We start from the raw sequence: 12,165 nt of genomic DNA, 5'->3' as shown, positions 1-12,165 counted from the left end.
TGAGGGAGAAAAATCAGCAGGGAAAATCATTCCAGTAAGAGTTTAATGGGTAGAGAGATCGCCTCTCTGACCAGTACTTGCACTCTCTCAGTTGGCACCTTAGGCAGAGTAAACTGCATCAGTAACACCTGAGACCAGACTGGAGAAAATCCATTTCTCCATCTGAATTTCCCCCCCCCCCCCCCCAGTTTCCATGGATTTTTTCCCATTTTTCACAGGAATATATGAGTGTCTTGAAAAGAACCAAGATGGTGATTCTGCTGTTCCACGAGATAAAGGGTGGAGAGGGTTTGATCCAGTAACTGACATTTACAGGGCTAGTTCTGGCATGTGTTAAGAAAAAGTATTTGTAACATTACATTTATTTTGTGTTGCCATTTCAGCAAAAAGACAGGAAAAACTCAACCCAGTCTTCTGCTTTGTCTCTCCACCAGTAATATCTGTATTGAAAACCAATCTCTTTTTTTCTCCTTTTTTTTCTTTTAAAGGCAAGCTAATCTCTATGGATCAACATTCAAACTGACTCCTTTCCTGTTGCAGGTCATGTTTCCAGCGTGTCTTCTGGACAACAAAATAACATGCCTTAACAAGCTGTGCTCAAGCCAGCCAGGGTGCGGATGCCCTGCTTGGCTCGCTGCTAATGTTTCAGCAATAGTCAGAGCTGTCAAGGTAACGTCTTTCATTTGTCAAGACAAGCAGAACCAGCAGCACTTCAGACCACCACCATCACCTCTTGATGAAGAGTCATCCAAGACTGCACTAAAGAACTGAATTATGCTCCTAACTTTGGCTAGAACAAACATGTCACTCTGCTGGCACATCTGCTCACTAGAAGACTAATAATGACTAATAATATCAGTAAAACCATTCCAGGACACACACATTTGCTGTAAACCAGTATGAAAGCTGGGACAGATCTTCTCTCTCACTGAAGCAAGTCCAGGGAGAATAATAGACTCCTGAACAAGGGCTGAGCAGATGTAGAGCAACTTTCAAGTTCTGACTATGAACATGGAATATATATAAAAGCTTTAGATATCCATTGCTAAATATAAATAGAATTTCCATCCTCTGACATATACCAAAAATAAGAAAAAGGACACTAAAACATGTCTAAATTTATTTTTTACTTTTATATATGTGTAGATATATACACATATATCAAACATACATATATACATATGCAATTATATATGTATTATATAATATAAACATGAAATTAGATATAATATATCTTAAGTTATATCAATCTATGTATGTTATGTATAGATATGTTTGTATGTGTGTATTAAAAAATGAAAGGATACAACTCACAAGAAACCTAAAACTTTTTGGCAAAAAGTTTTTGGAATGTCTACATCAAAATCACAAGCCATTTTGCAACTACAATTTTAGGTGATTCAGACATCACACACTAAATCAGGGCATGCAGATGAGGATAATCTGCTAGTAATTACAGTTGGTACGCTGTGTAGCAGCAGCAACACTGTTCCAGGGTGTGAGGCACATAGGGATCCATGTGGTGAAATGTTGCTTAGGAGTTGAAAGGAAGGAGGGGGAAAAAATACCTTGAAGTATTTTAAAGGATCATTGAAAATAATATTCAAAAACCAGTTTACTACCCCACTAAATTCTCAGTCACTAAATTCATTAGTCTTCATTTTCTGAATCATCATCCCTCACAGAAAAGTTGTTTGAAGAACAGGAGGAAAATTAAGGTATGAACTTTGTGTGATTATCCTGTCTACCTTGCTTGTTAAGACTATAGCAAACAGAGGAATCTATGCTTTGAGAAACTTTATTTACAAGCATCTGTAAAATAATATAGAGAGAAATTACTTATGCTTCTGTTTATAAAATTAGTACCTAAAAATACTCAGAACCATTTAAAAAACAAAATAATTATGTTTTATTATGAACATTTTGCTGGAATGGACATGACGGAAGACAATGGACAGTAAAAAATCATGGAATATATTTTCAATTAAAAAAATGAGCAGGACAATACAGTTTGAACTGAAACAGCCTCCTCAAATAAGAATTGTTATCCAAACTATATGCTATTACTATTAAAATCAAGTGAAGAGTGCAGTTCATTATATTTTTTGCTGGATTTGCCCAGAAGGTTAAATTAAGTCTCTTTAATGCTACTTACATCATCTTCTTTGGTTCCACCCCAGAAATTAGTCCCACCAGCATAGCTGGGAATGTTTAGCACAGCTATGCCCTGCAGGCTTGGAAGGGGGATGTACTGTCCGTCACACTGTAATGGATAAAAGCTCCTTCAATACATAAATAATACAATAAAAGTTACCAGTAAAGAGTAATTTTTAGCACATGAAGCTTCAACAGAGATGGCAGGGGAGGACAAAGTCATTAAGAGGTCTGGCACAAGACTACTCCCTCCATGCAATGAAACACCTCTAAAATACCTCCAAAACACCTCTTCTTTCCAGTCTTAGCACTGATTTTTGCAAAGGTGAAAAACATGTTTTTCTACATGCTGTAGCATCTACAGCAGTGGTAGTCCATGAGTTTTGAAAGAAACATTTTCACATCCCTTGATTTCTCATGCACTTAGACCATGATCTGTCTATCAAGGATTAAAAATCTTTTTGCACTAAGAAAAACAGTCTCCCTGAGTGCACACAGTAAGACTGCCAAGGACATTACAAAAAGATTCATTTATACATTCAGTAACTAGTCTTCCGTCCTATATCAGCATTCCCAAAATTGCAACAGACTTGTTGTTTACTCAAATCCATCTAAGCCAGGGGCGGGGGTGTGTCAAGAATATCCAAGAATATTTCTGGCAGAGCCATAAACATGGTTAGCTGTCAATGTTTGCATATATTGTTGACTTCCTGTAAAAATAACTTATTTCTCCTCCCAAAAGTGCAAAGACAAATCTAAGACTGACCCCACAGGTGTCACCCTGGCTGTAGATGGGAGTTGTTTACTTCGGAGGTAAGAGGTCGCGCTTATGTCCAGCTGTTGAGTCCCTCCTTACTGCTTTAGCTCCCAAAACGCGTAAGTGACTCCGTGTCCTGCTCAACATGATCATGGGATGACATCAATCTCACTTTTGGCCGAGAGTAAATTCACATCAGTGAAATCACTCTTGACTTAGAGCAGTACAACTGCCTGCGGCGGGGAGCCCAATGATCTCAAACCAATCCACTGGGAGTCAAAAGTGCAGTCCTGCAGCAGTGCCACAGGCATGGAATTGAAGCAAGTTACAAACACAAGGTTGTAAATGCTGGACCCAGGTGTCACTTTATGGACCATGAAGTTGCCAGTCTATGAGCTGCCTATAAGGAAGATTGCTAGATAACTGCACATGACCAGTCCACAGAAGGATCTTAAAATTATACAAATAAAAAAGAAAATCTAAAGGAATAAGGACAAAATCTATAGCATCTTTATCAGGAGTAGAAAGAGATGCAAATTATTTCCAGAATGTGTTTAATGCTCTATTTTTGTGATTTAATCTTAGCAGCAATACTGAATGTAACATTTTAATCAAGATGTGACAGTAGTCAAAATATGGTGTGATAGTAATAGATGTTGCACAGCTATTTGTATTACAGTGGAATTCTGTCTCTAATGCCTGAATATGCGGGCATAATATATCTAATGTTATGCAAGACAACGGTAAATGTGAAATTTTTACTTGCTGAATTACCTACAGGAATATTAAAAAAATAATTATGAAAAGGTCAGCAATATTATCACATCTTATTTGAATCCAATTCAAAAGATCCTTAAAATAGAATTCTATCTGCAGTATACATAACGTTCTCTCCTGTCATTATATTTGCTAACTAGTGCATAATTCCTTGATAATTACTCAATCCTTAGCTAAAAGCAATCTGCTGCTACCAGACAAAATCCTCCTAAATCTCAGAGTGAGAAAGATCTCCAGTAACCTAAAATTATTCTTTCAACTTCAAAAGTTACCCTCATATAAATATCATAAACTTCTATATGAAATAGCATAAAAGAAAAAGAGAAATTATACATGTTCCCTGTCAAAATCCACCTTAGATAATCTTTGGGTGAAAAGAACAGTAACCATCCTGTAGTCTTTGTCTGCATTTGGGAATCATTTCTATCTCCTTTAAGTTCCCAGTACCACAGATTCCATGTTAGAACTTAAAAGCCGAAAAATAACTATGTTTAGACATATAACTTGTTGTTGCTTTGATAATATCTTGCTTTTTTTGTGTGACTACCAAAATCTCTACTGGTGTAGCTGGGCTCCTTGTGATGCATATTCAGAATTTCCTCTCTTTTGTCAGGATTTTTTTACTATTTACATGCTCCTCCTATATGTGCAGCTTTCAGATAATTTAAATGGAACCTTTCTTCTTTTTATTTTATGGGCATTTCTGTGGTTGTCCTTGGAACCTGGTCTGTCTTCTCATACGGTGAACATTAAGAAATATATTCTACCTACACAATTTATTATCTTTTTTCAACCCAGAAATTACAAGAAACATAATAATGAGCATTTTGTGATCTTTAAGTACTCACATTTTACTCAAAAACACGACTTGGAGAACCAACTTTTACATAGCATAGCTTTACACAGAGCCTTTGAGGTCAGCTTGGGTTGACATAAGAACAATAAGAGGTTTCAAAAATAAGCACTAATTCTTCACAATACATTGTGCAAGCAACTCTCTCCATAAATAAATTTACCTCAAGTTGAACTTTTTGTTCTAAGTTCTTGTAAGTTCTCTGCAATAGTTCTTTTGTGCCAAGAACTCCATACCACATCATGTTTTTCGTTCGACTTCTGAAAGCAGGCAAAACATTCACATATTGACATAAACACATTATTGTGTCTTGTATTTGTAGAAAAAATCAAGAAATTCATATAAAGGGGTAAGGAAAAGAAAAGAATGGAAACATCTTGGCTCTGTTACTGACAGAGTAATTATATTACCTGCATTTTTCAGGGTGCTCTTCTCGCTTATTATTAAATTCCAGTGAAATTTTTGCATCTAACCCAATTCCAAAGTAGTTGTTCATGACACATTTTTCTGAATATCCCTCCCTGTTAAAAGAAAAGAGAAAATCAGGTGTACATTTGTACAGAACATGGGCACACAAACATCTTTGACCAAGACTGTGATTGGTCACAGAACAGAATATGAACTAAGATACTTCAAGAGATCTTCCCTCTGAATCTTCCTGAGTAAACTGGTTTGGGTGGAAAAACCCAGCTCTGAAAGATTACTCTGTCCTAATCCTCCAGGTGAGTAATGGATAAGTGGGCAAATGTCTCCCATTATTTTCAGCTGCAGCAAAAATATTTGCACTGCTCATAACTAAATCAGCACAATCCAGCTTGTTTCCAGACATTGAGGTCTACTGCCAAATGATGGCAAACAAGAAATTCATAATGCAAAAAAATAAGAGACTACAAAAATGTAAGTAGGACGCCTTTAAGGAAAGTAAAACAGTACATTTAGAAAAAAAATATTTCTTACAAGGAATCTGGATCCGGGTCAATAAACGGCGTAGCACCAAATGGATCGATGTTTGCTAGCAACATTTTGCTAATAATTGAACTTCCTGCAATGGAAGCAGCTAGACCAGCCCTTAAACCTGATTAAAAAAGAAAAAAACAAAACAAAACAAAACAAAACAGAAAGAAAATAATAAAAAAAAATTTGTATTTGATAAATAGACAAACATATAATATAAGCCACATACTGGGAAACAAAATTCATTAAATCTGTATAGGGAAAGATTGTGATTCTATCTCAGTTTTTACCAAAATTGCTTATCTTTCCAGGTCTCTGGCTCCCTTAAGCAGAAAGGCAGCTGTGCTGCGTTGTGGTAGCTTTCTTCAGGTACCACCATTAAGAAAGAAAAAAACAAAGAAAATTTAGGTTTTCAGGCCAACATTCACTGGCTGGTATAGTAACCAAATGGGTGACCTAACATTCAAAAAGACTGCTAGACCTTTTCATTCAGTTTAATATTCGTCTCCGAACTCTCAAGGATTTTTCTTTTGTCTTATCCTTTGGAAGCATACATAAGGAATATTCTTACCATTTTTACAACTGGTGGAGCCATAGTTTAACTTAATTTGAACACAGCCTCAACAGGTCTGCTTTGATTAATATCAATTTCACTCTACAAAATGCTCTGTAATGCATGTAAACAAAGCAAAATACTAACAGCTTTCACTTAAATTTGCCTAAGGAAAAAAACATAAGCTTGGTTCTACTGTGATTTAGCTATATTAATAAAGTTAATCAAAATGGGGTTTTACTAGTGCTCTCTAGAATTAATTACATTTGGAGCAGAACAGATATTTTTTCATCTGTCAATTGCATTTGGGTAAGAACAGATTTTTTTCCAACTGTTTTACAGAGCAGCTTTGTGTGGTTTCAGTTATCCACTTCTGAAGAGATATCCACAGACAGTTCTTACTCAGAGGGTAAAACTTTACAAAGCTTTGTTCCTCAGCCTCTTCATCCTAATCCATTGATTAGGATAAATGATAGAAGGATCTGGGGGTACCTGTGGATGAAAAATTGGATGCAACCTGGCAATGTAAGCTTGCAGCCCTGAAAGCCAAATGTGTCCTGGGCTGCATCAAAAGCAGCACAGGGCGAGGGAGGGGATTCTGCCCCTCTGCTCTGCACCTACAGTGCTGCATCCAGCTTTGGGGGTCCCAACATAAGAAGGACATGGGCCTGCTGGAATGGGTCCACAGAGGGCCCTAAAGATGGTCAGAGGGCTGGATGACTTCTCCTGAGAAGACAGGCTGAGAGAGCCACGGTTGTCCAGCCTGGCAAGGAGAAGGTTCCAGGCAGAATTTATTGTGCCTTTTCAAAATATAGAGCAGGTTTATAAGAAAGATTGAGAGACTTTTCACCAGGGCCTGCAGTGACAGGAGAAAGGGCAGTGGTTTTAAACTCAAATGGGGTAGGTTTAGATTGGACAAAAAGAGGAAAATGTTTGGGATGAGGGTAGCGAGACATGGGAAGAGATAGCCCAAAGAAGCTGTACAAGCCCCACCACTGGAAGTGTCCAAGGTCAGGCTGAATGCTTTTCTGAGCAACCTGATCTAGTGAAAGATGTCAATGCCCATGACAGAGAGCTGTACTAGACCATCTTTACAGTTCTCTTCCAACCCAAACCACTCTGCAATTCTATGATCCTGAATTTTGCTTTTCACCCTTCAGAATCAATGCAACACTTCTGCTATTTCTGGTGTTGTGCCAAATGGTCAGAAATATTCTACATCATTATGCATTTCCTCCTATACAATACAACACAAGGATGTATATGTCAGTTTGAACAAATTCAGGGCATGAAGTAAAAGTCATTATTTCACAGCAAGCAGGAGACTAGAAGACAATATTAAAGTAGGGTAGGAACAGCAGATTTCAAAATCATAATTACCTGGGCAGATAATCCTTGTGTTAAGTACTGGGAGGTTTTCCTTGCTTGCTGCCAAAGCTGGAGCAGAGAAAGAACCTGTCTGAGAATGGATACCTCGGCTTGTACGTCTATCAGGAGATCTTGGTGCAGTTTTAGCTGGGCAGAAAAAATAGAAGAACAATAATTAGACCTATTATGACATTACCAATGCATAGTTTTCACAGCCCTGAAAATACATCAAAAGCATTAATTTAATCTGTTACCACTCCATGACAAAAGTCCTTCCTCCTCATATCACAGGTTTTTCTTCTAAATTCAGTAAGAAAACTAGAAACAGACCAAGTGATAAACACAAACTAAAATGATTAAGTGTGCATGGCACTCAACATGATGAGCTCCCAACTTATACTTCAAGCTACCAGCAAAAGTATTATATGTATTAAATGTAAATATGTTCATAAAATGTATCATATTCACCTTAAAATACAACACGATTTAACACTGCAGTAAACTTCTGATAAATATGATAATTAAACTTAAATTTCATCTATGTTTACTTATAAATATACACATATTATACAGTAGATTATCATTTATAACAATTTAAATATAGGTAGTTCCATTGTCTGTAGGTTAGAATACCTATCTCATCAACACCTACACTATTTTTTTCAAGCAGCTAAAATGGGCCCATGCCTGCATCTGATCTTGAAAAAAAAAAAATCAGAGAAAATTCTGATATCTTTATTTACAGCCAAATTGAAAACTTCAAGGTAAGGGAAAAAGCCATGTTCACCTTTATCTTCTACATTTAGAGAGACTGCGGGAACCATCAGTTTTCCATCACCTTTTTTCACAGAAAAACTCAGAAAACAAACCAGCAATTTCCCAAATAATTAACTTATTAAAATTCTCCAGAAGATGGATCAGTGAAACCTTGACAGATATCAATGTTTAGTAGCTAATGTAACTGTTACTGACAAAGGCTCAGGAAAAGGAAAGGGAGGAATATCAAGGGGGAAGAGAGGAGATTCACAAAGAGTAGCTGGTAGCTCAGTTATCCAGTTATCCTTTGGCTGCCTCTGGAGGCGATGAAGAAGGACTGGCTTTGCAGAGGGCTGACCTCGGGTGCTGCAAGTTACTCTCCTGGCAGAACCTGTTTTATACAGCCTTAGAGAATATGCCAGTGCCTGCTTCAGCCTGGGGAAGTCAATCTTTGTGAGGTTCAGCCCCATCAGACATACCCAGAAACCGGTTGCACCCCAAGGAAAAAGTTTGGGTATTACCAAATGCTTTGTTATAGCATTTCCATGTGCATGTAGAAAGCTCTTGCACAACAGAGGGCCACAGACAGACACTTCTTGGCTATCTTTGCTCCAAATTATCTCACGTGTTAAAACTACTTCATCTTAGGACAACTTCAAACTTGATCATCTGAAGAAGCTCAGAACAAAAAAATGAAATTATTTCAGGATAATCTGATTTTTCCTCTCAAAACATGAAAACTAATCCAGCAAAAATAGAATTAGTGGGACTAGCATCAAGACAACAGCAGGGAAACAGCATCAGGAATGCGGTGGGAAGGAAAGAATCCATCCTTTTCCCTATCAGGAGTGGGACAAATCAAGTCATGTCAACCATAACTTAGCCTGAAAGTAACATGGGTGTACTGTATAAAGACACTAATGGAAAGAAAATGTTGAGTGGGAAAACCTAGAGACAAAAGGAATAACTAGAACAACGGTTTAGACATTGTGTTCACATCACTTCAGGCCAGGATTTGTCCATTCATGGGGGGGTTTTTTAAGTGATGATAATCTAACATAGAACTGTAAATGGAATGGCAAATTCTTCACTTTCTTGTATCCTTGGAGTAAGATTACACACCTTTCTGGATGACTTACTGAAGTAGAAAAACAAGATATTGATTTGCATCTATGCATGATGAAACACTGTAATAATGTCAAAAAATAAAATTGAATAAAAATGGCAAGTGATATCTAACAAGAGTTATTAAATATTTAGATGAAGGTATTAACATATAGAAAAACATTATCTTCATTAAATGACCAGGAAGACCCTCATAGGGTATAATATAATACTCAGAACAAAATTAATGTTCATTTTTCATAATACTACTGAAAAATTCCCCACACTGTTCACACAGTCTGTTTTCTCTTGTGCTCTCTCTCTGTACTCGTGAACAAGGCAGTTGTCTTAAATAGGAAAATCAGCAGAGCAGCTGCTCTTTATTTGACAGATGAGACTCATGGGAATAACTGCAATAAAGATAAACTTTTGCTGTGAATGCTCTGATAAAAACAACAGAGCCTTAATGAGTAAAACTGATGTTTCTGTGCAGGTAATTGAATTCATGTTTCATGCTTTGTCCTTAAACTGTCCAGTGACAGAATAATACAGCTCCCCATTAGGTACAGAAATTATACCATCAAGAAACAAGGAGTTCAATAAATTTCTAGACCTGTATATCTTTATTATACAGTTCTGACAGTAGGATTTGGTCATTTGTAGGGCCAGCATCCTCTATGAGCTACTACTGAAAAGAGACAACCAACATGCATTGATTCCTATAACCAAGAGAAAATAAAAGGGACCAGTGAAGAGACAATCACTGGAGAAAGCCTTTCTGGAGAAAACATGAGATCCAGGACCAACAGAAGCCCCAAATTTTTTTTTTTTTTTATTTCCAAAGTAGGAGCTACAGACACAGGCACCAGCTTCAGAGCAGAGCCTTATGGGGACAGCTTTTGAGGATTTTAATGTGGGTTAGGGTAAAAAAAGGAGATGCAAATCCCAAAATACTTTTCTCATTTTGCCCCAAGAAGTTGCTCACCAAGTATCTAGAGGATGGGCTTTGCTGCCTACCAGCAGTCACAGTTTCTCTATGACTCACAGATCATCTTGTCACCTCACCAGCCGTGCATCACTGTCCATTTTAATTATATGGAAACGACTGAAATTTCCATTGCTAAGAAGTAGCTTGCCTAAAATTTCTATGTAGCTTGAGAATCTCAGTCTACAACTGAGACATGCTATTGCCACCACCACCTAGGCTCTTTGCTCAGGTTCATGTAGAAAGGTGAGGGTAAACACTGGATTAAATTCAGGCACTTCTCTCCCCAACAAGTGCCTTCTCAGCTTTGTAAATACATTCCAAAATACTGTTTATCTGTTATTTCCCTCATTTTTCCCTTAACTTTAATTTATTCAAATCTATTAGAATTTGTGAGTAGTTTCCAGTCAAATAGGATGCTAGTATTTTTAATAATGGAACCAATTATGCTCCAAATATAATTATAAAGAGATGAAAAATTTCTATTTTACTCCTAATTTACTCACTTGATGGAGACTCAAGTTCCTTTGTATCTTCCTCTTTTTCCTCTTCTTTGGATTCATCCAATTCTTTGCTGTATTCTACTGGAGACTGGTTCACTTGTTCTTCACTATGAGCATTCTGCTCATCCACAACTGTTATTCAGAGAAAAGAAAAAGTTTGAAAGATTCTAAAGAAAAACTTCATACACTGAAATAAGCAGGTTTTTGGGTAGCTTTTAGTTTTAAAATATCAACAAAAGAGTTCTATCGTCAATTCAGTGAGAGTCAGTCAAGTCTTTACCAGTCGATAAAGATTTACTGCCAGAAATTTTCATTTTGTGGAGACTAATAGCTACAAGAAATGTACTTTTATATGTGCACACACATACATACATACAGAAGTATTCAGACATGCAGAGTCATCAACATTCAAACAAGCTGCATTTCTTTTCCTTGCAGCTTGTAATAAGCACATAATTTTATCTATGTAAGGATATAGAAATCAAATTTTATAATGAAAACTTATTGCATTTTGACAAACAAACAAACATTATTATCCTATCCTATTCTACCGGTCTGGATCAAAATGTCGCTGATGTGCACCTTTTTCAGCTTGTTCAATGATCTGCCTCACAGCCTTCTTCAAGCTGTTTGCTCGGAGCATTAACTGCTCCCTTGGTTTGAAGAGCTTCTGGGAAGACTTTGAGACACACTCTGCTAATTGCTCTTTACTTTCAGACAAGGATTCTTCACTTGAGAATTCCTCTGGCTCTTCTTCCACAATGGGAGGAGCAATGCCTGGGAGAATGGGAGCAGCCTGGGCTTCTGTGTGAAGAGCCTGGAGCAATAGGTCCAGCTTTTCATTTAACTCTGAGCACTAAGACAAAGTAGAAAAGACACACACACATATCAAACAAAAAAAAAAAAAATTCAACATTGAACATGTGAATATTTTCGGGAAATACAGCACCAGATTATATTTGAAACTGTAGGTGTCTTTAGTGTCTATGTAATTCCTCATGTAAAATCCAAACCCAGGTTCAACACTTCAGAATGTCAGATTATGAGTAGGTCTGCATAGGCTTTTTGCAGACCCCGTGACACTCAACCAGATTAGAGCAATTATAATAAAAACCTCCTACACTTAGATTCAAATAACACTCCATGCTAATGAGTGTTATTTGAATCTAACACTCAGCCTGCCCCATAACTACACAGATGACATCCTACTCCTCTTGCAATGATTTGCAGAACAGAAAACCATCAGAAGTTTGGCCATACATGGGTGTTCAGTGCCCTAATTTTGAGAGGCATCTATCAGCTGTTAGGCTGAGACACATGGGGTTGTTCTTGCCATACAGCTGTTTATTTTAAGCAAGTGAGTTGTCACAGAGCAAGCAGCTCAAGCCAGAATCAGACACT

General features: G+C 37.2%; 1 protein-coding gene across 3 annotated transcripts in view; it reads right to left on the bottom strand.

The window, feature by feature from the left end:
* Window positions 1–12,165, bottom strand: part of DGKH (diacylglycerol kinase eta) — a 155,506-nt gene that overhangs the window by 19,992 nt on the left and 123,349 nt on the right. For all 3 annotated transcript variants that reach the window (XM_058828046.1, XM_058828055.1, XM_058828062.1), the window contains 7 exons: window positions 11,347–11,620; window positions 10,768–10,896; window positions 7,429–7,563; window positions 5,499–5,616; window positions 4,952–5,062; window positions 4,705–4,801; window positions 2,156–2,263 (listed from right to left, as the gene is read on the bottom strand). In XM_058828046.1, coding sequence (XP_058684029.1) covers window positions 2,156–2,263; window positions 4,705–4,801; window positions 4,952–5,062; window positions 5,499–5,616; window positions 7,429–7,563; window positions 10,768–10,896; window positions 11,347–11,620 — 972 coding nt within the window. The remainder of the gene's footprint in view (window positions 1–2,155; window positions 2,264–4,704; window positions 4,802–4,951; window positions 5,063–5,498; window positions 5,617–7,428; window positions 7,564–10,767; window positions 10,897–11,346; window positions 11,621–12,165) is intronic.

The sequence above is a fragment of the Poecile atricapillus genome, chromosome 1 (assembly GCF_030490865.1).
Source record: "Poecile atricapillus isolate bPoeAtr1 chromosome 1, bPoeAtr1.hap1, whole genome shotgun sequence".
NCBI lineage: Eukaryota > Metazoa > Chordata > Aves > Passeriformes > Paridae > Poecile > Poecile atricapillus.
This window is presented reverse-complemented; position numbering and strand designations above follow the sequence as displayed.